Source organism: Piliocolobus tephrosceles, chromosome 1 (assembly GCF_002776525.5).
Source record: "Piliocolobus tephrosceles isolate RC106 chromosome 1, ASM277652v3, whole genome shotgun sequence".
Lineage (NCBI taxonomy): Eukaryota > Metazoa > Chordata > Mammalia > Primates > Cercopithecidae > Piliocolobus > Piliocolobus tephrosceles.
This window is the reverse complement of record NC_045434.1, coordinates 73069205-73095106: the sequence shown is the minus strand read 5'-3', so window position 1 is coordinate 73095106 and position 25902 is coordinate 73069205. Positions and strand designations below refer to the sequence as shown.

The following is a 25902-nucleotide window of genomic DNA, read 5'->3' as shown; positions in this document are numbered from 1 at the left end:
GTAATATCATTATTAATTGTGAATTGTCAGTTAACAGCTTAACAGTTGTCTATCATGGTCCTAATGCGTGGATGACACAGAGAATATAAAGTCAATAACTTGTGTTTCCTGAAAGACACATATACAAAAGACAATCATTTCACTAGACTGACAGGAACAAGATTGAGATATTAATAGAGTACTCGGGCCGGGCGCGGTGGCTCAAGCCTGTAATCCCAGCACTTTGGGAGGCCGAGACGGGCGGATCACAAGGTCAGGAGATCGAGACTATCCTGGCTAACATGGTGAAACCCCGTCTCTACTAAAAAATACAAAAAACTAGCCGGGCAAGGTGGCGGGCGCCTGTAGTCCCAGTTACTCGGGAGGCTGAGGCAGGAGAATGGGGTAAATCCGGGAGGCAGAGCTTGCAGTGAGCTGAGATCCGGCCACTGCACTCCAGCCCAGGCAACAGAGCGAGACTCCATCTCAAAAAAAAAACCAAAAAACAAACAACAAAAAAAGAGTACTCGGAGAGATGAGAAGAGGGACAACTACCTTAGCCTAAAGTGTTGCAAATGGCTGTGGAGAGAATCTTTATCACTCCAAAAACAATATTACAGTGATATTTTAATTGACCATAGAGTTTAACTTGATCATTGTAAAATGGCCAAAATGGTGAATTATTTTTTGTCAATTATTAAAATGTAGCACTACCTGATGTAAACATTGTGACCTGATGTTTACATTCGTATTATTTTTCTCCTTTTTGTCTTTTTCTCTCTCCCCAGCTAAGTAGAAAAAACTCATTTTGTTTTCATGCTAAAATTTTGGAATGCCATTAAACAGCAACACACTAGACAACTAAATTCTTATTTTTTATCTTCTCCCTTCAAGATTGTTAAAGGAAGAAATTGAACTAGCAGGGAAAAGTAAATACAGGCAAAAAAAAAAAAAAAATGCTTTTGACAAGTGTATGTTCCAATAATTATTATGACATATGTCAAACTGTTCTAAAATACTAAATATTTATTACAATTTATTCTATATTAAAATAGAGCAATAGAATAACCTTTGTTGTCCCAATGTGAAAATAGTTTTTAACAATGTTAATATAAAACAAAGAACAAAGGACCATTATTATGGATAAACAGAGAGACATTACTTTACATGGTTTGACTCTCCTGATTCATAATTTAACATGTAACTCTGGCATACGCTGAGCACTTAGGGAAGTCACATTAAGTATTTCACAGCAAATGGAGAGTGAGAAATAATTTGACAAAATGTAATAGTTTTAGTGTGTGTGCAAAATGAGAATTTTCTGATCATTCAGATATTAAAATTAGAGTTATAAATACAAATACATATAATTACCTATTAAAATTCTAAGATGTATTTATTTTAATAAAAGTCTTTATAAAAACCTAGTTAAATCTTATTTATGATTATAAATGTAAAACTCCTAAATTTTTTTTTACTTGGCATTATTTACTATTAATGATGTTGGGTTTATTAAAAAATGCAAGCACAGACTCCAATTAACCTACTAACCTATTATATAATTTATCAATTCAATAGGTCAAACAATTAAGTCAGAACATTTAATAAAACTGACTATATATATATTTTTACAGAAAATCCATATTGGTTGTTTTGAAGTAGCAATTTCTTCTTTAAAATGATAAAAATTGTCTATGTAAAATCAATAGTCAATACTATAAAAGCTATAACATTATAGATATTTTCATTAAAATGAGTAAAAAGATAATTATGCCTATCACACTACCATACTATATACATTAACTATTATGCTGAAAATTCTGGCTAATAAAGTAGGGGAAGGAAGTAAATATAAATGTATATTTAAAATTATGAACTAAATCTTCACTATTTTACAGGCAAAGGAAAATTCTAATATCTGATAAAATCTTTGAAGTCAATTAAAAAAGAGTATACTAAAGAAAAACGGGGCCAGGCGCGGTGGCTCAAGCCTGTAATCCCAGCACTTTTGGAGGCCGAGACGGGCGGATCACGAGGTCAGGAGATTGAGACCATCCTGGCTAACATGGTGAAACCCCGTCTCTACTAAAAAATACAAAAAAACTAGCCGGGCGAGGTGGCGGGCGCCTGTAGTCCCAGCTACTCGGGAGGCTGAGGCAGGAGAATGGCGTAAACCCAGGAGGCGGAGCTTGCAGGCGACAGAGGGAGACTGCGTCTCAAAAAAAAAAAAAAAAAAAAGAAAAACGAACAATTTTCTCAAAAAGGACTATATCTAACCAAGAACTAGGTGAAGATTGCTTGGCATTACTAGTATCTGATTTGTTTTTCTAAGACCACCAGAACGCGTACAAAAGAACATGTAACTCTGGCATACGCTGAGTCAGCGGGTAGGCAAGTGTAGGAGCAAAACTGCAAGTTTATTTTTGGTCACTTAAGGTGTGGGGAAGAAGTCTGTTGGCCTGAGGCAAAGAAGGCCGGCAGAGTTCCCCCCCGCCCCGGTGAAGCTCTCCGCCGGAGTTCCGACAGTCCTGACAGCAGTGGGGAAGCTGGGAAGTCCGAGTGGGTCACTGGCCAAGAGCGGCTTTTCTAGGGGTGGGAGGGCAATAGGCGGGGCACGGGCGTGTCAGGGGGGCGTTCGGCACGTGCGACCAGGTAAATCTTGGTCTCTTCGGAATGACGTCAGCTGGCGCATGCCCAGTTGATCTGCACCTTCCCGGGTGCTGGCTGCATTTTCCCGCGCCCAGGAAGAGTTGGTGGTGAAGAAGAACCCGGAAGTGCGCCATCCTGCCTCCGTTCGTCCAAACAGTATCCAAAGACATACATACTAAAACAGTAATTGACATATTATCTAAAATCAAAATAGTGAAAATATAATAATTATGGGCAGAACACAAGAAAATGGACATTCTCAGATATTGCTGGTGTGAGTATGAGTTTAAGTTTTCTGGAAGGAATTTGACCATATTTAACAAAATGTTTAAAATGTCTATATGCTTTGATAATGTAATTTCATCTCATAATTTTCTTAAGGTAATACTTAGATATATATCCACTCCCCATCCCCAAAAGAAAATGGAAAAAAAACTAAATGTGTAATGATTGCAGAATGGTTGAATGTTACCTTAGAAATATAAGAAATAATGCAGCAAAATACGTGATGTTTAATAATACAAAAGTATGTAGTAATACAAAATATATGATGTTTAATAACACAATACCCACATATATTCATAATTTTGTAAAGAAAAAATATATGCATATACAAATTTGAAAGAAATGGACTCGTATTGACTTACCATTTGCTAGTCAAATTACAGTGCTTTTAATTTTCTACTTCCTGCCTTTATTTTATGAAGAATACTTTTTTCGTGTCTATAGCTATACTAAACTCAGTTCAGTGGAACTGTTATTTAAATGTATGGAAAAAATTGTGCTTTGTCCATAAATTGTATTTATATTAGTTGAAATAATTATAAAACATATATCCAGGTTTTTTTATTTGTTTCAGTACGTGACAGATCTATTATGTAATTTGAGTACAGTTTTTTCTTACAGTTATACAGGCAGTTCTCTCCTTAAACAATTCTGATACGCATGAATATCAGTTACCATAGTTTAGTTAAATACTACCAGTCCTCCAACAATGTAGCTCAAGTGTCAGGTAACATTGAATATTACTGTGAGTAATTACATAAACAAACATTGCTGCTGGCTCTGCAATCCACAAATTACCACATAAAATAAGAGATGCACATTGTGGTCAGTGACCAATCATGTTTATTTTTTTTCAAAATCTGTTGGTGATTGCGCAGTACACATTTATTATTCAGTTTATTCATAGACAGAGAAGCGTGTGGACATGTTGCCTCCTTGTGAGTGATAAACCCAAGTGACCCTTTACAAACACAGATATTCAAAAAAGAAGAGGAATTGGACAGCAAAGAGGAAAGCACTGCAAACAAAGAAAATACTTGAAGTAAAATTCAATTGGATCTAAGTGGAGTTATAGAAGAAATACTCATTACTGAGGTTTGAGGGATTCTGAATATGTAACCAGAGGTTCTTAAGTAAAGGTGAACTTAAGGTAAGTGAGGAAAGTGCTTGCCACGAATAGGGTGAAGATGTCCTGGAGGAAGTGACACCCCAAACACTTCACATTAGAGGAATTCTCACAGGTACTTCACAACACTAAAAGTATAAAAGTTAAAATGTTGGAAGCTGATTCAAACTTAGAAAGGAGCGTGGCAATTCACCAAGGCATAGAAAAGATGTGGCCGGGCGCAGTGGCTCACGCCTGTAATCCCAACACTTTGGGAGGCCGAGGCGGGTGGATCACGAGATCAGGAGATCGAGACCATCCTGGCTAACACGGTGAAACCCCGTCTCTACTAAAAATACAAAAAATTAGCCAGGCAGGCGTGGTGGTGGGCACCTGTAGCTGGGATTATGAGGCAGGAGAATGGCGTGAACCCGGGAGGCGGAGCTTGCAGTGAGCCGAGATCGCACCACTGCACTCCAGCCTGGGGGACGCAGTGAGACTCCGTCTCAGAAAACAATAAAAATAAATAAAAATTTAAAAAAATTAAAAAAAAGATGCTTGTGTTCAGTGTGGTAAGTTATAGGTAAGATGAAGGCAAGCACTGTTCAAAGTACTTTTAGTGAGTATTTTACAAAGGAGTAAAACAACTTCTCCGGGTTTTTAAAGTTTTAAATTACAGAGTACTAAATAAATGGTTTTTTTTACTGGTTTATTTACTTACATTTATAACCGATAGTGGGGAGTTTTTAACATGTTGAAGTTTTACAAACTCTTAGAACTATCATAACCTTTCCTGTTGATTGTTAAGATCACTTTGCATGTTTGTAACACAAAGGATAAACACTTGAGGGGATAGATACCCCATTTTCCAAGATGTGATGATTACGCATTGTATGTCTTTTTCAAAACATCCCATGTAGCCCACAAATACATACACCTACTATGTACCCACAAAAATTAAAAATTAAGAAAAAAAAGATCATTTTGCATGGTTCAAGCTTGCATGATCGCTTTTACAATTCTACCCTACCATGCCCATAAATATGCTATTTCTGACTTACAAAATATTTTTCAAACAAAATAATTGCTGACTTTTAACTCACTGATATGTGCTTTACATCTGGTGAAAGGCCTAGCCTATCAATAAAATGAAAGGAAATCTTAGCTTTAAATTTCTTTACTATTCTGTGATACTTTTTGTTCTAGTGTGATCGCTGCTTGCCTCTTTATAATGACAAGCCTTTCCGCCAAGGTGATCAAGTTCACGCTTTCAATTGTAAACGTTGTCAGTGCAACAGCCATTCCAAAAGCTGCTATTACAACATCTCTGTAGACCCATTTCCTTTTGAGCACTTCAGAGGGGGAGGAGGAGTTTGTAATGACTGTGAGCATAACACTACAGGTAAGTAGCAAATAAATTCCTGAGTTGGTCTTGGAGGCCTGTGTGCTTCTATCTACAACGGATATTATTTTAAATTATGTTATTGCTATCTTATTTAAGAATGTACTTTCATACTGTTAAGTTTGAAAACCAAAGCTGGTTCACCAAATCTTTCAATTTCCAAATCACTAGGTAGTTTTCAGAAATAACACTCTAGTCTTAAACTATATCTTCTCAGGAAAAGTATTTGGTTGTTGCTGTTATTTTGTTTTGTTTTTTAAAGAGTTCACACCATTTGACTAAACCACAACTATATTTAGATAAACTCAGGAATGCTTACTTTGAACAAATATCCTTAAAATAAATATCCTTTTGTCCCCTTTATTGTCCTTTATGTCTGGATTCTCATGTGGAGATTACATTCATTCAGATTTGGCATGGACACTGGTAATCTGAGAATACTATTTTTGAAAACACTGATTAAATAGAGATCATGATAATCAAAGTCCTGTTCTAAAACTACAAAGCATTTGACTAGTATGAAAAATACCATCCTTTTTTTGAAAGGCAAGAAATGGCCAACATCTGAATTTGTAAAATATAATAGCATATATCTGATGGGTTTAAAAGTGGTACTCCTAAGCATGAATCCATTTATTAGCTGATTATTGATAACTTAAATATTACAGGATCTTGGGTAGGTGCTGGGGACATGAAGATGAAAAAGACAATGAATTGTCTGTTTTTGGGTTATTGTACAGTGGGAAAGACAGACTATTGAAAGGAATTATTACAAAGTTATCTGATGATTGCTAAGATAGGGCAAGTACAGTTGGAGTTAACCAGTTGAAGGATTAGGATGGTGAACTAAGGCTTACAATTAGGGAAACATTTTGTGCAGTGGCCTAGAGGAGAGAGAAATGTGACGCCTTTGAAAAACTGAAAGATGGGCAAATGGCTGGTGGTAAGAAGAGATACTAGGAAGAAAAGCAGGGCAAGATCATAGAGAACTCTGGAGCCATGATAAAGCATTTGGCTTTTATCTAAGGTCAAGAAGACACTTAAGGGTTTTATATGGGAAAGGGGCATAATCAGTTACTTGTTTTTAAAAGATACACCAGGTTATAAAGTGAAAAATGGATTGCAGAGGGTTAGAGTGGTTGGTGAAAACCAGTTAGTGAGGTGCTGCAATAGTCCAGGTGAAAATTAATGTCAGAATACATTTCAATGGTGTGGATAGAGAGAAATAGATCCAAAAGATATTTAGGATAAAAAAGTGAGTGTTTTGTGAGCAGAGTGTAGGTAAGGGCAGGAAGGAGAGCCAAGACTGATACCTAGCATTACATTCTAGCTTGAGCAGTAGGCTCAACGTTGGTGCCAGTCATTGAGATAGAAAATACAGGAGGATTGAGATGAGGGAGCAGATGGCAAGTTCTGTTGTAGATAGGTTCACTCTGTTTCCAAGAGACATGGGAGAAACTCCTGGGGGCAGTTGGAAACACAGTTCTGAAGCACTTTTCTTCAAGGAAATCCTCTCATGATGCTTTAGAGAAGATCAGAATCATTTATACATGTTAGTAACAACTATGCTTATCATGGTTTATAAATGTGTATTACTCCTGGTATTAGTTAGTTAATATTCCTCTTACCTCCTAGACTGTAAGAGAGCTTTGTGAAAGATGCAATGGGTATTGTGTATTTAGTTCACTACTATGTTGCACAGCACTTAGCACAGTATTTGGTACATGGTAATCACACAATAAATATTCATTAATTGATAAATAAAAGAGAATTTCTAAATTGGAGATATAGATTTGGGAGTCAACAGCATATGTAAATGGAAATAGTCTAGAAATATTATAAATCAGTTTAATTTTTAATTGGCCCAATAGTCAATATCTAGCAGAATATGAGTTTTCACTTGATTATTTCTGTAGTCTTCTAATATTGGGCCAATTTCAACGTTTTTTTGAGCAAATTACATCATGTTTAAAGGGGAAATTGATAGTCTTAAGTTTTATTTCAGCTTATTTCAATTATCTTATATACTACTCATGTTAATTTTAGAAACTCCTTGTAGTTTAGGTTTTTTTATTACATAATATAGCAAGGGAAATTTGCAATTATAAATTATAAACTATAGGAATTACCTGATATATCTAATATGCTAGGTTATTCTATTATTTAATATGAAAAGTACTTGGTATATCTAAATATAATGAATTTCTATTTCAATCTTTGAAATGAAAAATAATGGCCACTAACATAATCCTTTGTTTTGAATTGTGTTAACTACAGAATAATGAATTATATTGAGAAGTCTCCCATTTTACATGATTGAGTTCCAGAAAAATATTTCCAATACTACATACCTACTTGCTTCTTATTATATAAGTATCATCTACCACATATGTAGAAATTTCTCATACTGTATTGAATTTAGATAAAATGCCTGGTCCTAGACATAAAGTTTTAAGTTTAGGAACAAACTCTTTCCAAATGTATGGGCCCCTGTAAAGCACAGCTTTTTAGAAGTGTGGTATTATATAACAGATGGGAGTTTAATGAAGTAAAGCACAGTTTGTAACAGGTTCATTGTTTCATATGCTCTGGATCACTAAATTGGCAGGTAGAGATGAAAGGTGCATTAAAATGGACGTCCCGAAAATTATAGAATTCCCTCAAAGGAATACAGTCTTTAATTTTGAATTATGCAGCTGATTTTAATGAATTAGAAGTCATAATGCATAACCTTTCCCTGATGCAGGAAGGAACTGTGAGCTGTGCAAGGATTACTTTTTCCGACAAGTTGGTGCAGATCCTTCAGCCATAGATGTTTGCAAACCCTGTGACTGTGATAAAGTTGGCGCTAGAAATGGTAGCATTCTTTGCGATCAGGTGAGTTTTTCTGAGTATTTAAGGTAAAGGATTACTCTGTCTGCCAGAAACTTATTTGGGTGTTATTTCACTGGTAGAATTGAAGACTGCATTTACCAGGAAATCCTCTATGTGCATTTGCATTTCAAAGAGATGGTTGTTCCTGTGCAACTTTTAGTATGGACATGAAATATAGCACTAGTTTGGTGGTCCTTTGCATATAAAAAGGCTTATTTTAGTTTTAATTTTACAAACGTCAAAACATCGAAGGGTAGACGTTCCAAGTAAATTGGGGTATATGTCTTAGAATTATTGGTGAATTAATATTAATACACAATATAAATAAACAAGAATAGTTTCTCCAAAAATTCCATAGAAGATCGTATAGCAAAAGTCACTTACACTTAGAGTCAAATGGAAATTATGATAGCCTTGCTTCTAAATTTCTTAGTCTAACTTTCCCTCTTAAAAGTACAATGGATTTTTTATCATTTTAAAACATTTTTATTACTTACATCACAAATATTGATGTCTAGCCTACACGCACACAGATTCTAACTAACCTCGGTTCATGAATCCTACCTCAAGCAGAAAAACAAACTTCTTATTTAAGTTGAAAAATTTACCTGTTCTGATAATACTAACAAGTTAAAATTGTGAAAATTGGTAAAGGAGAGATTTACTTTGAAGAATCAATTCAATGACTGTATTAATTTTTAACAATTATATATTCTGTTATAAATAAATAAGGCTAGGAGCATAAACCCATAATCCAGTTGTAGAACATTTGTTAAAAGGTTATATTATGAACAAAATACATAAAAGACAAAATATCTTTCTCATATAATTTTGAGAATTCCTTAAAAATTGCTTTCGCAAATAAAAGGCAAATACAAACCAAGACAAAATATGGATTCAAAGACCTTCAGAGTAACCATCATGTGTTAATAAGGGGGCATTATATGCTTCATTAGAAAGCTGAAGAGTAGAAAAAATTATTAATAAAGACAATTTCTACTATTTTTATTTTATAATATTGAGAGACTATTTTCTCAGAAAGTCATACTACAATTTTAGATACATGAATTAGTAACTCTGACTATATCTTTAAATTATATCTCATTTTTACACATCTACCTGGAGTTTTCAGCATGGCTATCTTTTGCTTATCATTCAAATATTGATATATTATATTTTGAGGTATCTTTGCTGACCACCCAATTACAAAACATTCTCAAGTCTTTTATATCATCCCATGTTATTCTCATTACAGGCTTTGTAAAATTAATTTATTTGTTTACTTTTTTTCTCTCTGTCCAACATAAACAGAGCAGTTTTGGTCATATAAAAAGCCCCCAATACATATTTGTCACATAAATGTTGAATGAATAAAGAGAGATTATCTAAGCACTGATCTTTTAGTTAGATTGTCATTTAAGATGGTCATTACAATAATCTGAGCATTATGTAAATTTTCACTTGCAGAACAGTTTTTCTCCCTGAATATCTAAGGTCAAGAGCTTTGTTATATAGTATAGGAAGACTGTAAACTATAGTTTTACCTCCCAGAATCTCAGTTACATGTCTAACCTATTTGAGTTACAGTGCATCAGATTTGTCTTTCCATTTCACCATTCAGATCTACAAGAAATTGAAACCTGATTTTTCTGAATTCAAAGTTCTATTTCAAGTCCATTTTATAGGGATGCTAGACAACTTTGGGTAGTTCTGTGCTTGTAAATAATTAACAACTGACTAAGAAAAAAAAGCCCACCACAATCAATTTCAATCTACCAGTGAGATGTCACTGAACATGGAATTCAGAAGAGATGTACTTAATCTGCTCTTAGTGAACCAGTGCACAGTACTTCAGCATACCACTGACTCTAGATTTCTTTTTTTAACGTCTTATAAAGTGGATCAAATTATTGGACGGAATTTTGAAAGATTGTATCATTTATAAGTAGGATATTAGCTGTAGATAGTGTTATTTTTTAAGTTGGAGAAGTTTTTCTCTATTCCTAGTTTTTCTGAGAGTGGTTTTTATGAAAAGCGTTGAATTTTGTCAGCTGCTATTTCTGCATCAATTATTATGATCATGTGATCATTTTTTCTTTAGTTTGTTAATAAAGTGGAATACATTGCTTGATTTTCAAATGTTGAACCAGCATTACATCCCTGGAACCTAACCACCTTTGTGTGTATCTTTATGTGTAATTCTTTTCATACATTGTTAAATTCTATTTGCTAAAATTTTGCTAAGGATTTTATGTCTGTATTCACAAGAAATATTGCTCTATGGTTTTGTTTTTATATATTGTGTTTGTTTCATTTTGTTATCAGGATAATACTCTCATAAAATGAATTACAAAATCTTCCTTCCTGTTGTTTTCCTATAAGAAATGCAGAACTGGTGTTAATTACTCTTTAAAGTTTTACTAGAATACTCCATGTATTAGTCCATTTTTATACTGCTGTGAAGAAATACCTGAGACAGAGTAAGTTGTAAAGAAAACGAAATTTTTATTTGTTTATTTATTTAGAGACAGAGTCTCGCTCTGTCACCCAGGCTGGAGTGCTGTGTCATGATCTTGGCTCGCTGAAACCTCCACCTCTGGGGTTCAAGCTATTCTTCTGCCTCAGGCTCCTGAGTAGCTGTAATTGCAGATGCTCACCACCCACACCTGGCTAATTTTTTTTTTTTTTTTTTTTTTTTTTAGTAGAAACGTAGTTTCACCATGTTGGCCAGACTGGTCTCAAACTCCCACCCACCTCGGCTTCCCAAAGTGCTAGGATTACAGGCATGAGCCACCACACCTGGCCAGAAAAATAGGTTTAATAGACTTACAATTCCACATGGCTTGGAAGGCCTCACAATCATGGCAGAAAGCATAGGAAGAGCAAAGGTATGTCTCACATGGCAGCACACAAGAGAGACGTGCCGAGCAAGGAACAGGCAAAGCCCCTTTTGAAACCATCAGATTTCATGAGAACTAACTCACTAGCATGAGAACAGGATGGGGGAAACTGCTCCCATGATTCAATTATCTCCACCTGGTCCCTACCACAACACATGGGGATTATGGGAACCACAATTCAAGATGAGATTTGGGTTGGGACACAGCCAAACCCACCTTGGCCCCTCCCAAATCTCACATCCTCACCATTCAAAACAAAATCATGCCCTTCCAACAGTCCCCCAAAGTGTTAACTCATTCTGGCATTAACTCAAAAGTTCAAGGTCAAAGTCTCATTTGACACAAGCCATGTCCCTTCTGCCTACTGGCCTCTAAAATCAAAAGCAAGTTAGTTATTTCCTAGATACAATAGGGGTACAGGCATTGGGTAAATACACACATTGCAAAGGGGAGAAATTGGCCAAAACGAAGGGCCTACAGGCCCCATGCAAGTCTGAAACCCAATGGGGCAGTCACTAAACCTCAGAGTTACCAAATGATCTCCTTTGACTCCATGTCTTACATCCAGGGCATGCTGATGCAAGAGGTGGCTCTATGGCCTTGGGCAGTTCAGCATCTGTGGTTTTGCTGGGTACAGCCTTCCTCCTGGCTGCTTTCACAGGCTGGCATTGAATGTCCGTGGCTTTTCCAGGCACACAGTGCAAGGGATCAGTGAATCTACCACTCTGAGATCTGAAGGATGGTGGCCCCCTTCTCACAGCTTCACTAGGCAATATCCCAGTGGGGACTCTGGGTGGGGGATCTGACCCCACATTTCCCTTCCACATTACCTTAGCAGAGGTACTTCATAAGGGCTCTGCCCCTGCAGCACATCCTCTGCCTGGACATCCAGTGTTTCCATACATCCTCTGAAATCTAGGTGGAGGTTCCCAAACCTCAATTCTTATCTTCTCCGCACCTGCAGGCTCAACATCATGTGGAAGCTGCCAAGGCGTGGAGCTGCCATTCTCTGAAGCAATGGTCTGAGCTGTATGTTGACCCCTTTTAGCCACGGCTGGAGGAGTGGGGACATGGCACAAAGTCCTTAGACTGCACACAGCAGGGGGGCCCCTGGGCCAATGAAACCATTTTTTCCTCCTAGGTCTCCAGGCCTGTGATGGGAGGGGCTGATGAGACATGCCCTGGAGACACTTTGTCCATTGTCTTGGTGATTAACATTTGACTTCTTGTTACTTATGCAAATTTCTGCAGCCAACTTGAATTCCTCTCCAGAAAATGTGTTTTTCTTTTCTACTGCATTGTCAGGCTGCAAATTTTTCAAACTTTTATGCTCCACTTCCTCTTTAACACTTACTGCTTAGACATTTCTTCCACTAGATACCCTAAATCATCTCTTTCAAGTTCAAAGCTCTGCAGATCTCTAGGGGAGGGGCAAAATGCTGCCAGCCTCTTGGCATAGCAAGAGGGACCTTTATTCCAGTTCCCCACAAGTTCCTTATCTCCAGCTGGGACCACCTCAGCCTGGCCTTTATTGTCCATATTGCTATCAGCATTTTGGTCAAAGCCATTCAACAAGTCTCTAGGAAGTTCCAAATTTTCCCACATCTTTCTGTCTTCTGAGCCCTCCAATCTCTTTCAAACTTTCCCATATTTCACTACCTTCTTCTGAGCCCTCCGAACTGTTCCAGACTCTGTTACCCAGTCCCAAAGTTGCTTCTACTTTTTAGGGTGTCTTTACAGCAGTGCCCCACTACCCGGTACTGATTTACTGTATTAATCCATTCTCACCCTGCTATAAGAACAAACCTGAGACTGGGTAATTTATAAAGGAAGGAGGTTTAATTGACTTATAGTTCCTCAGGGCTGGGGAGGCCTCAGTAAACTTACGATCATGGCAGAAAGGGAAACAAACACATCATTCTTCACATGGTGGCAGCAAGGAGAAGTGCCAAGTGAGGGTGGGGGAAAGTTCCTTATAAAACCATCAGATCATGTGAGAATTCACTATCAGGAGAACAGGATGGGAGAAACCGCCCCCATGATTCAATTATCTCCACCTGGTCCCTCCCATGACATATGGGGATTATGGGAACTATAATTCAATATGAGATTTGGGTGGGGACACAGTGGACACATATTGCTCCAGTAAAACTATCTCAGATTTCTTTGGAAACAGAAATAATTTGTTATTAATTCAAAATAAAATACTACATATATATGTACATATATATGTGTGTGTGTATATATATATAGAGAGAGAGAGAGAGAGAGAGAAAGAGAGAGAGATACAAGGAAATGAGAGTCACATTAACATCATTAGGAATTTAATGTTACAAGAAGGCAGTTCAGAATTACCTTAAAATTCCAAAAGAAGACATTTTGAAGAAAAACTTGTTACTCAGTTCTGTCCAAGCTATGGCACCAACATGACGTTAAGATTCTTTTTGTACTGATAGATGGTCAAAATATTACCATTCATAACCCCATATTAAAATATTTAGTATGCAAAGTGAAAAAGGAATGTAAGGCTGGGGACAACATTAAACAAAGGAAATGACAAATAGTTATGATCCAAAGAAATAAATACATAAGTCAAAATATATTTTCAAAGTATCCATTGGTCTTTATGGTCTTCAAGGATAGTTTCCTCACATAGGTGTTTAATAATTCAATTTTATTTAAGATCAAATCACAATTTTGTGTTTTGTACTGAATAATTTTCATGTGAACATAATATAGTGAGTTTATATTAAGTATAAGGTTCAATCCATAGTCAAAGGATATATGACATAATGGCTGTAAAATGAAAGATAAATGCTATAAAATTGATTCTCTATAGATGGATGGATAGATATAAATTTAGAAATTATGAATAAAAAAGAGAAATAGGAAAAGGTAAAGATGTATTAATTTCTCTAACTTTCAAGTAGAAAATCATTAGCTATTAATTAGGTATGTTATTTAGAGATATATAAATAACAAGTAGAGGGCTGAAAATACTAATGTATCCAAATATTTCAGTGAGAAACTAGATGCTTTTTTCCTAGGATCAAAAGTAAGATCACAATATCACCTGCTACCACTTCCACCTAACAATATACTGAAAGTTCTAGCCAAGAAAATGAAATAAAAAAACATTCAGATTGGAAAAAGAGAAGTTATTTGTATTTGCATATGGCATTATCTTATAGATAGAAAATCCTAAGGAATTAATTCAAAAGTATTAAAACTAATAAATTCAGGCTGGGCGCAGTGGCTCATGCCTGTAATCTCAGCACTTTGGGAGGCCAAGGCAGGTGGATCAGGAGGTCAGGAGATCAAGACCATCCTGGCTAACACAGTGAAAACCCCATCTCTACTAAAAATACAAAAAATTAGCCAGGCATGGTATTGGGTGCCTGTAGTCCCAGCTACTCAGGAGGCTGAGGCAAGAGAATGGCGTGGACCCGGGAGGTGGAGCTTGCAGTGAGCTGAGACCACATCACTGCACTCCAGCCTGGGTGACAGAGCAAGACTCCATAAAAAAAGAAAAAGAAAGAAAGAAAGAAAAGAAAGAAAAGAAAAGAAAAGAAAGAAAGAAAAGAAAAGAAAAGAAAGAAAGAAAACTAATAAATTCAGCAAGGTTGCAGAGTACAATATCAATACACAAAGATCAATTATATTTCTATATATTTCCACTGAACAATCTGAAAAGAAAATTAAGAAAAATTCTTTCAAAATATCACCAAAAGATTAAAATATTTAGAAAAACATTTAGTAAAAGAAGTGCAAAATTATATTCTGAAAACCATAAAACATCGCTGAAATAAATTAAAGAAGCACTAAACAAATAGAATGACACTCAATGCTCATGTATCAGAAGACTTAGTATTATTAAATTAACAACGCTGTCCACTTGATCTATAGATTTATTGTAATCTTTGTTAAATGCCCACCTTACTTCTTTGCACACATTGACCAGAGGATCCTAAAGTTTGTATGAAATTCATGGGACTCAAAAACGTCCAAGATAACCTTGTAAAAGAAGAATTGGAAAAATCACCCTTCACAATTTCAAAATTTATTATAATCAAGACAGTATGGTACTGGGATAAAGATAGACATATACACATATTCACCGAAATAGAATTGAGAGTCTAGAAATAACCCCTCATATTTATAGTCAATTGATTTTTGAAAACAGTGCCAACACAGTTTAATGGAGTCGTTTTAACAAATGGTCCTGGGAAAACTATGTTTTTATATGCAGAAGAATGAAATTGGACTCCTACCTCACCTCACATGTAAACAAAGTAATTCAAATTAAACAAAATATTGAATATAAAAGCTAAAACTATAAAATCTTGAGAAGAAAATATAGACGAAAATCTTCATGTCCTTGGATTAGCCAGTGGCTTTTTAGATGTGACACCAAACGCCTAAGAAACAGAAGAAAAAATGTATAAATTGGACTTCATTAGAATTAATATTTCAGAGGACATCCACAAGAAAGTGAAATAAACAACTCAAAGAATTAGTCTCAAAGCATATAATAAATATGTTACAATGAAGAAAATATTTGCAAAATATATATCTGATAAGAGGCTTTTCTAGTATATACGAAGAACATGAAGTGAATAATCAAAAGACAAATAACTCAATTTTAAAATGGACAAATAATCTGAATAGTTATTTCACTAAAGAAGATATAAAATGGCCAGCAAGCACATAGAAAGATTTTTGACATTATTAGTCATCAGAGAAATGCACATCAAAACCACTGTACATGCCCACTTCCCAACCAGTGGGATGATTACAACTTAAAAAAACAAAACAAAACAAAACAAAAAAAACAGACAAAAACAAAAGTTGGTGAGGATGTGGAGAAATTGGAGTCTTCTCACAGACTGCTTATGAGAATGTAAAATGTGCACCGACTCTGGAAAATGGCTTGGTGTTTCTCAAAATATTAAAGATGGATTACCATATGACCCAGAAGTTTCACTCCTCTGTGTATACCATATATCTTCATAAAATCTTATTGGTAAATGTCAATGCCACATTATTTATAACAGTCAGAATGTCCATCAACTGCTGAATGAATAAATAAAATGCAGTATAATCACACAATGGAATATTATTTTACATTAAAAAGAAAGAAAGTACTGGTACCTCCTACAAAATTGACTCAAATCTCAGAAATTGGAGTAGGGGAAGGAAGAGGGACGAAGAAGAGAGAAAGCTTGTTTTGTTTTGTTTCCAAGTGCAAAAATCTATTTTAAATATATATGGAAGGAAAGACATGCTTTAAAATGTTAACCTTTTTGGTTTTAAAAACATTTTTCCTTTTATATAAACTTTTTTTTTTATCTTTCCAAATCTGCTTTATTTATAACTTTTATAGTCAGAAAAAAAAGGAGAATTTTCATTCAACCTGATATATAGCCAGAGAGAACTACACATAAGAATAGGAATGTAAATAAGAATGATAGAACTGTTTTCTGACTTTAAAATCCCACATTGTTTATCTTTAAATCACATTCATATATTACCTTAATTTTTATTATTTTCTCATGCTCCAAATACAGAGACAAAGTTTATGGATTATCATTACATGTGGAGATATTGTGTCAAGTCTACCTTGTCTAAATAATGTTATAAAAGATTTCTAAAAATGTTTCCAGACATTGTCAGTAGGATAACAGAACACACACTAAAAAAAATTGTCAACAGTGTCAAAATTATAAGCTGCAAAATTGAATTCAAGGACATTTAAAAAAATTCATGCAATTTCAATCCTTAATAATATTAGGGAGCACAAAAGGAAATTAGGCAGTAGTTCAAGTTTCATTTTGTTATAATAACTCAGGAATGAAGCCAGCCCCAAATGGCCTGAGTGACTGTGTCATGCGCTCTGTGTTCTGGAAGGGAACTTTCCCTCTGGCACTTGTCATTTGAAAATCTATCCAGTCTCATAAGATATGGCATGTTTGCCTTATTCTTCCATAAGAAATGTTGTATTTCTTCCTTATGTGAATGCCAAAATCTTGAGAGGGGCATAAAGTAATGCTCTGTATCACTGAATCCTAAAAATACTAATGCCAAAGTCAAGACACAGAGAACATCTAAGACACAGTACTACTATTAATAGGAGAGAGGAAAATGAAGAGTAATAATGATTATTGAGGAGTAACTAACATGGAATCCTTGGATCCCTTGGGTTACTATGTGAGTGTACAGTTTATGTCTGTATAAATTGAGTAGGATACAATTTATGTCTGTGTCATAAAATTGTTAAGTCTGTGTATTTTTCTCCATTTTTTTCTTTTGTCTCTATTTGTGAGGGTGAGAGCTTTCAGTATTTTCATCAGATCCAAAAGGGATACATGAACCAAAACAGATGATGATTACTTTACCATGGAAAAGAAGTCTGTCTTATAAATAGGCTTGATTATTAGTTCAGGTACATATAATGTGAGTTTTCCAGGATGCCACTGCACTTCCCTCTTGTTTGCTTGAACTTAATGCATGAGTTACTTGACATGCATCCTGAGTTGGAGGTTAACTGTCCTTTTTCATTTGCTCATCTAGTGTGACTTAAGTTCAGATCAATCAAATAGAGTCCCAGGCCTAGATGATGCCTCTTCTATACTTTGACGTATCTGGAGAAAGGTCTGTGGATCCACACCTAAAGTGCATACATCTAGAGATCTCAGTCTGCTCCTGACCCAAGATGGGCGTGAGCTGTTTGTCTCTATCCTTTCCCTCCACTGACCCCACTCCTCCACATCTTTGCTGGTATTCCCAGAGTTCCTGCTATAGCCACCTCCACAGGTGATGGTGATAAGGTAGGGAGACAAGTCAAAGTCCCCAGCATATGGCCTGACTCATGTAGAATGCATTCAATAAATATTGTCTGAGTGCTTTCTTGTTTGAGAGTTCCTTTTTTCATCCCTGCTACCTTCTCTCCCTTTCACTTTGCTTATTATTGGGTTGAGCTGAGGAAGCCATGGGGGTTCAGCCACCATAGTCAAGATGGTGGCCGTCAGCTAGAGTAGTCCTCAAACTTTTAATGCACATGTGACTATCCTAGGTATCTTTTTAAAAGACAGATTCTGATTCAGGAAGTTTGGGGTTGGGGCTCAGATTTTATGTTTGTGAAAGTTCCCAGGTGATACAATTGCTGCCAGTCTGTGAACCACTTTTTGATAACCAAGGAGTCAGAACACTGTCTATCAAAGACGTGTAGACCAAAGAAGCTGAATGTAGATGGGGGTGGGAGAGGCGTGAGTGTGTACTCACGAGCACATGTATACACTTGGTCAGTTATGGGTTTACTTTGCTCCATCCTCTGAATCTCATCTTAAAAGCAAGTAGTTTTCCAAGTTGTCCAAACTAAGTTAAGCTTGAATTGTGCCCTAGGCTCTATCTTTAAAATTGGAGTATATAGCCTAATAGCCATTTTTAAAAGGAAATAAAAACAACAAATAAGGGAATTAAAAAGTTGTCTGAAAACCAAAAATATAGTTGTAATTATATAAAAAGAGAGAAGAATAGCAGATTGTACTGCTCGGCAAAGCATCAATAGGTTACTGCAATAGCACCAGAACAGAAAGAAATGATGAAGAGATATTTAAAAATAGATTAATAAGAAAGGAGACTGAGGTTGAAATGAATTAGATGAAATGGAAAGGCATCAGTGAAGGAAGCGTTTCTAGGTCTGACCTATGGAAGATGGAATAATAAGGAACAGAGACCCTACTCATGAAAATTGATTGTTCTGCTGAAGTGATAATTTAAAAAAAATACATTTAAAGTTTGAACAGAATATACCTTCTCTGCATAATGTACCATTTTTCTGCAGTTCATTAATGGTGTCTCTTCTGTTCAAAATTAGGTATTTGTCATTAATTACCATAACATGTCCAAAAGTCATCATGTGAACTTTCCTGAGGTATATTCTTGTATTTTATATGACTCAAATATTAAAGTGTACAAATAGAAAAAAATAATTAAAGCATAAGTTTCCTTAGCTTATGTGAAACCTGACCATGAATAGTACAATCGGATGTATACACTGAGGTGGTGAAGGATGTGAAAAGAGGGGAGGTTTCCCAGAGCTTCAATAGAGACATAAAGGTCTTGGCACAAGCCACATGGTCTCTCTTTCAGAGAATTAGGGAAGTTTAGTAGTAATATTTCTCATAGAGCTGGTAAATTGACTAATATCTGCTTATTCTGAGATTGTAGAGGATGAGACTTACAAAGACAGGAACAAAGGTCCTGGAGTATAAATGGCAAAAGAAGGGAAAAATTAATCTTAGCTGGATAGGAAGGTTAGTATTGAGGGAGTTATCCAAGAATCAAGGTTGTGACAAACTGCCTGAAAGTAAAATAGATGGAGGTGTAACTGAGATGAGGTCTTAGCCTCCAGTTTATGTTGAGTTCCACATGTTTGGACACATCTGACATTTTCTTGGGAACAAGCTCATTGCAAGGGCCTGGGTGTACAAAATTGGCCAAATACTAATACCTCAGGCATTTAAGACTGGATTCAATAGCCTTAAATAGCCATAATAGCACTAGCAGAAGCATTAGGTAGTGACTGGATGTTGGAAGAACTGATTTAACTAGTAAGTGCAAGATAAAGTGATACAGGACCCATTGCATTGCTACCAATAGCAATGTAGTTAGAATAGGCTAGACAGATATAACAAACCCCCATATATCTAGTGACCCAAACAATATACAGGCTCATTTGTTGCTCATATAACCTCTCCAAGACAGCTGTTCCTACCTCCTCGTTGGATCTTCTCTGTATGACAACTCAGGGACACATGCTCCTTTCATTGTCTGGATCTGCCTTTAACTAGGGAAGAAAAAGACAATGTGGAAAACAACTTCCACTTTTAAAAAGCTTTGATCCAAAAGAGGTGTGCATCCCTTCTGCTATCATGCCATTGATAATAGCTAGTCACATTGCTAAATAGTTACATAAAGGGCTGAAGACATGTAGTCTCTAGCTGGGTAGCCACTTTGCAGCTACAGTTGTGTACTATGGAAGACTATGGAGAATGAGTGTTGGTGGGGAGTATGCCATCTCTGCTCAATACACATGCAACAGAAGGTAGCCCAAGAGTGAAAGGGAATTCTCTTCCTTTCTACACACAGAACGGGATAGCATCTCTTTAATGAGGACCTCTGAGAATAGAGTACCTCATCAGAATCTCAGGGGTGCCAAGCCATTAATATTGGTGGAAGCACCTGCTTGGAGGTGGACTCTGTAATAGCTGTAGATGCACCTGTGAAAGCACATATAGCAGCATGTATCAGCAAGAGAGAATTGGATGTGGGAGGTGAAACAGCTTGTGTGCAAGGTGAAAAGATTTGCTCATGAACACATGTGACAGAGAAGCCCCGGGAACAAGGAAATGAGAAAACAGTTACTGCCCCCTACATGTTTCCAGAGGAGGGGCTGGGAGAGGAATTAAGCATAAAGAGCATTAATTGCATAGAAGATGCTGAGGGATCATAGATTTGAAAGCAATATCAAAATACGGGTATTTTAAGACTTTTAGCAAGAACAGACACCGTAGGCTGTATATAGTTTCCTGGAGTTGTGATTAAAGGGTAAAAACAACTTTTGTTTAGATATGTAGGTAGATAAGTAGGTAGATATAGATATGAGAATAGTAAGTTTGTTTAAACAAATGATTCATTACATCATAGTGACTCTTTGTGCTTTTTGATGATACTGGCTGATATGGTTTGACTGTGTCCCCACCCAAATCTCATCTTATAGCTCCCATAATTCCCACATGTTGTGGGAGTGTCCTGGTGGGAAATGAATGAACCATGGGGGCAGGTCTTTCCTGTGCTGTTCTTGTGATAATGAATGAGTCTCATGAGATTTGATGGTTTTAAAAATGGGAATTTCACTGCACAAGCTCTCTCTGCATGCTACCATCCATGTAAGACATTACTGGCTCCTCCTTGCCTTCCGCCATGATTGTGAGGCCTCCCCAGCCATATGGAACTGTAAGTCCAGTAAGCCCTCTTCTTTTGTAAATTGCCCAGTCTCAGGTATGTCTTTATCAGCAGTGTGAAAACAGATTAGTACACTGGCTTATTGAGGAACAGAATATAATCAGCCTCCTTCATTCCTCATCTACTAAACCAATGTGCTGACCATTTCTAGAGGCAAGGACACTCCAAAACTCAAGAAAGAGTCGATGATGAGCCTTCCTAATATTCTCCTGGACTGGATGCTGTCTCAGCTTCTGTTGGGCCAAAGAACCTGGCCTCTATCTTGACTTACCCACATGTTGTTTTGGTGCCACGTATGAAGTGCTGCATTTTGGGGTGTACAAGACAGATTAGCATATTGCTAAAAATGTGTGAGGACAGAAACTAGTCTGTAAGATTCTCATAGGTTCCACTTGTCTTGCACTCATCATGTACAAAAATATGCCAAGCATTCTAGTTCATTAATTCAGTCCTTACCAAAGCTGGTAAAGCAGTTATTAATTTATCCACTGTAAAGTTGAGGACATTTAGCCTTTTGGAAATTAAGTAACTCCTCCAATATCACACAAGTAACAAGGAGGTTGTGCAGAAATTGAAAACTTGTGTATTTCCAAAGCTCATGCCCAGCTGGATGTTAGAGACATAGGGTTGCTACCTAAAAATGTGATCCTAGAACTCAGCATAGTGTTTAACACTTAAGAGGAACCCTACAGCTGATTGCTAAACTGGGTATTTACTTACACTATCCAAAGTAGGAAGGAAACATACCCATTTGTTTGTGAATTATTGTATCAAATCCTATTAATTTCATCCTAAATAGTAAACAAAATTCCTAAATAGGAAATAGCAATGTTCATATAAAGGAGCAACAAATTAATTTATTGGAACCAACACATTCCTCAAATAGAGATTTGGTTGATATTAGAGATTTAATGTACCTCCCTTAGTGCTTAATGTATAATTGAGATTCCACTTATCTTACATATATAACCTAGAAATTTGAATATTTTGTAAAGTTACTTTTTAGAAAACCTGATTTATTTGTTTTCCTTATCATCTCAGATGGATACCTTCTGCTCAAAATATATTTGGAATTTATATTTTCAAGTATTCAATTAACTAACATATTAAGCAGGCATTATCCAATGTAAGTTCTTAGCAACTTTTACCACTTGTACTGAAACAAAAAAGATAGTTAAGCCAAATGAGTTAAGTTTCTGAAAGTGTATCTTTATACAACATTAACTATAGACATGGAAAATACATTTATTCATGTTAGAAATAAATGCTACAGTGAGATCTTTCATTTTGATAAAGTCAAAACACCATCTTGTTAATAACTACTATATTAATTTTGCAGCAAATTACAGTAAGACCACACTGTATAGTTGTGCCATTCAGATGACATTTATGAAATGCTCTAATTTAACATGGTGACATATATTACCTGCATCTTTTACACGTTAGAGCTTATATCCTCTGAGCGAAATAGACCTAAACCAGCCAAAAAAAAAGAGAGAGAGAATAATGCAATGTGAAATTATACCCCTTTGAGAACTAGAAGGACTATAATTACATTGCTTCCTCTTAAAACCATTCAAGTATGTAACCATTGCTGGGAACAGCAGTATGTGGGGAACCTCTTTACACTCCTTCTGTCTTGAACACTCAAAAGATTGAGAAAAAATATATTCCTTTCCTACTATAGTTTTATTTGAGCATGCTTCAGAATTTTACCTTTTTGTACACTCCTTAGAGATTATCATGGGGAAGTTTAGAAAGCAGTTTCTTGGAAATGCCTTTTGGAGGGGGAAAGGAGCTATAACAATATACCAGCCTGACAAATGACAGGCATTGTAGAATGGAAAAGAAAAGACATCTTGGTTTTACACCAGTTTAGAAGCTTTTCTTCTCAAATGAATATTTTCGACAGCTGAGCAAGATGATAAACAGCAGGATCACAAAACACTTAAATGGAAACAAGTATTATGATGTACATTATTCACCTGGCATTCTCCAATTCATGACATTTATATGTAGCAGAACCTACTGCAGATTCATTTATTTATTTTTGAAGTGGAAGGAGTACCTTACAAAGGTAGCCAGTTACATTAATGTGGACTTTCCTTCTCTAGAGAGGCAGAAGCTTAAGGAAAAAAGTTATCGTATCTGTACTAGAAATAGGTAGTAAGTCTCAGAATCCACATCTTGGGGCTGAGAAGTCTCCTAGCAAGTAAAATATACTGTATAAATATAGATAAATAAATATAGATAAAGATTTTTTGTGTAAGCACCAGCAGTGTTGCAAATGATTAGATATTTCATAAATGCTTTTTCTAAAATTGTATTGCTGAAATCAGTCTATTTCTATAACTTACGTTCAGATGCTTAGAGGTATAATTGCTTCAATACTGGCTAAGTTTAGAAAGGCTATGTTTCTCTGAGGCTCAGTGATGGACCTACCAACAATTTGATGAGATGCATGACTAAGAAGAAATCGAGAGTAAGACTGAATCCCTGTGAATTGATTGACTTGGTGCAGTGGCAGAGTAGGTAGCAAGTATTAAAGCAATAGTTCTTAAATGTTAGTGTTCATAAAAGTCATCAACAGAACTTTTTAAAATGAGGATTCCTAGGCTTTAACTTTAGGGACTTTTAATTCTTTAGGTCTGGTGTATTTGGTTGTGGGCAATCAAAAGACTCAACTTTGGAATACATGGAAAACATGTTGACTATAGATTTGTATATTCAAAAATTTTTGGTATTTAAAAATAGCATGTATGCTTTATTGAGTCAAATATTTTAAAAACTATGAATGTGTACTGTTTCTTTTTTTTGGATTGGAGGACAATTTGGGGTAAGTATTCTCTTTTTAAGAAGTCATAATTAACTCTCTGCCAAAACTAAGTAGAAATTGTGATTTCTATAACTCCTATATTTGATAATATCTCCTAAAAATATTTCAGTGATATAGCATTTAATTGTAAATAATTCATCTAGTCACCAAACACATATAGGGATGTTCCTATATGCCAGGCACTGTGCGTATCAAGGTGTGTATTACAGTGAATAACAGAAACACTCAGAAATGTTCAATTGAATTTAACCTTGAAATGTATTAGTTATTATTACTATGTTTAAATGAACTATGTGAGGTTTTTGTTTTTGTTTTTTTCATTGTCAATAAGAAACCCATCCTAACTTCAGAATTTTTATCTTTAAGTGTATCCTGTTTTAACCACCCTTACCCATCCACTCTCAATGATTTCTCCTCAGTGTGGGTCCTTGCTGTGGAAGTGTGCCCTGGTCAGTGAGTTTTGAGAGTCCATGAAAGCTAGATTGCCCTCGGCTCTTCAGTTCCCACTGCAGAACTCTTGCAGTCACTAGCTTTTGGATCAGCAGAACCTCTCCTATTTTCAGTTGCCTATTTTCAAACTAGCTCACTGAACTTTGGGTTCTCCCGTATTCAGATCTTTCAAAAGTCCAACACCCCTTTACTATCATCTGCTTTCTCCTATACAGGGGCTAATGCCATGCAGGTTTTGTGACTGCTGGTGGTGTGTGCCTACCTTCTTTTTTTTGGGAGGCTTCTGGGCACAGTTGGTCACTTAGTTTTGTTATAAACATTTTTAATGGCTTTGCTATTGTTATGTTGCTATTTAGTTCTGTCAGCTTTTATCCTGGGATTTAGAGAGATCCAAGAGTTCTGTGGCCACATAACCATTGATCTTGATTCCCCTGGAGTCTCTTTTGACTTTTACTGCCTAATTTAAGCTGAACTTATGAAATACATGAAAAAAACTGAAAGCCCAAGCTCTTTTGTTGTTTGTCTTTGTAGGTTAAGGTTTCCATTTCTCCCTCTTTCTCAACCTATTTTGCCCATCAATGTCTATCCTTCCTTTACTTTTTGCCTACTCATTACAATATTCAATTACACAAACGTAACTTTTCCTCTACCTACCCTAGCCCCAGCATTTTTCTGGGAGTTTAAGTCTCTTATGAATCTGGGAAGAAAGAAACTAAAAATGAGCAGGGATGAATAGCAAAATGTGCGGGTCAACAAGTAGCAGACAGGACATTAGAGTGAAGCTGTTTTCTTACCCAGAAGACTGATGATGGGAAAGAAAAAAAGAACAATGCAAAATTAGTAGAAGAAAAGAAACAATTAATAAAACATGAATAGATATTAATCAAATAGAAATTGGACAAAAAATGGTGAAAATGAAGAAACTCAGTAGTTTGTTCTTTGAAAAGTTTAATAAAGTTGAGCAGAAAACACAAATTACCAACATCAAAACCACAAACTACCAACATCAGAAATGTTAAAAAGAGGCATCAGTGTCATTGTACATTTTATAAACATTAAAAAATATAGTTTTATGAACAACTCTGCTAATAAATCTGATGTCCTGAATGAAATGAACAAATTAACACAAAACTAACAACAAAAATAGAAATATCCCCACATATATTAAAGACATTTAATTCATATCTAAAAACCTTTCAACAAGGAAAATCTCAGTCCCAAATGGCTTCACTGGTGAATTTGCCACTAACATAAAGGAATAAATAATATTAGTTCTACAAAAACTCTTTCAGAAAACCAAGGAGGAGCATGTATTTCTCAGCTCATTTTTGAGAGCTACCTAACTTTAATCCCATAACATAACAAAGCACTAAAAGAAAAGCCCATTAGAATATTC

The 25902-nt window shown here is 35.9% G+C and overlaps 1 protein-coding gene across 2 annotated transcripts in view; it reads left to right on the top strand.

The window, feature by feature from the left end:
• Nucleotides 1-25902, top strand: part of USH2A (usherin) — a 798346-nt gene that overhangs the window by 139242 nt on the left and 633202 nt on the right. For both annotated transcript variants that reach the window (XM_023203737.1, XM_023203738.1), the window contains 2 exons: nucleotides 5225-5420; nucleotides 8167-8297. In XM_023203737.1, coding sequence (XP_023059505.1) covers nucleotides 5225-5420; nucleotides 8167-8297 — 327 coding nt within the window. The remainder of the gene's footprint in view (nucleotides 1-5224; nucleotides 5421-8166; nucleotides 8298-25902) is intronic.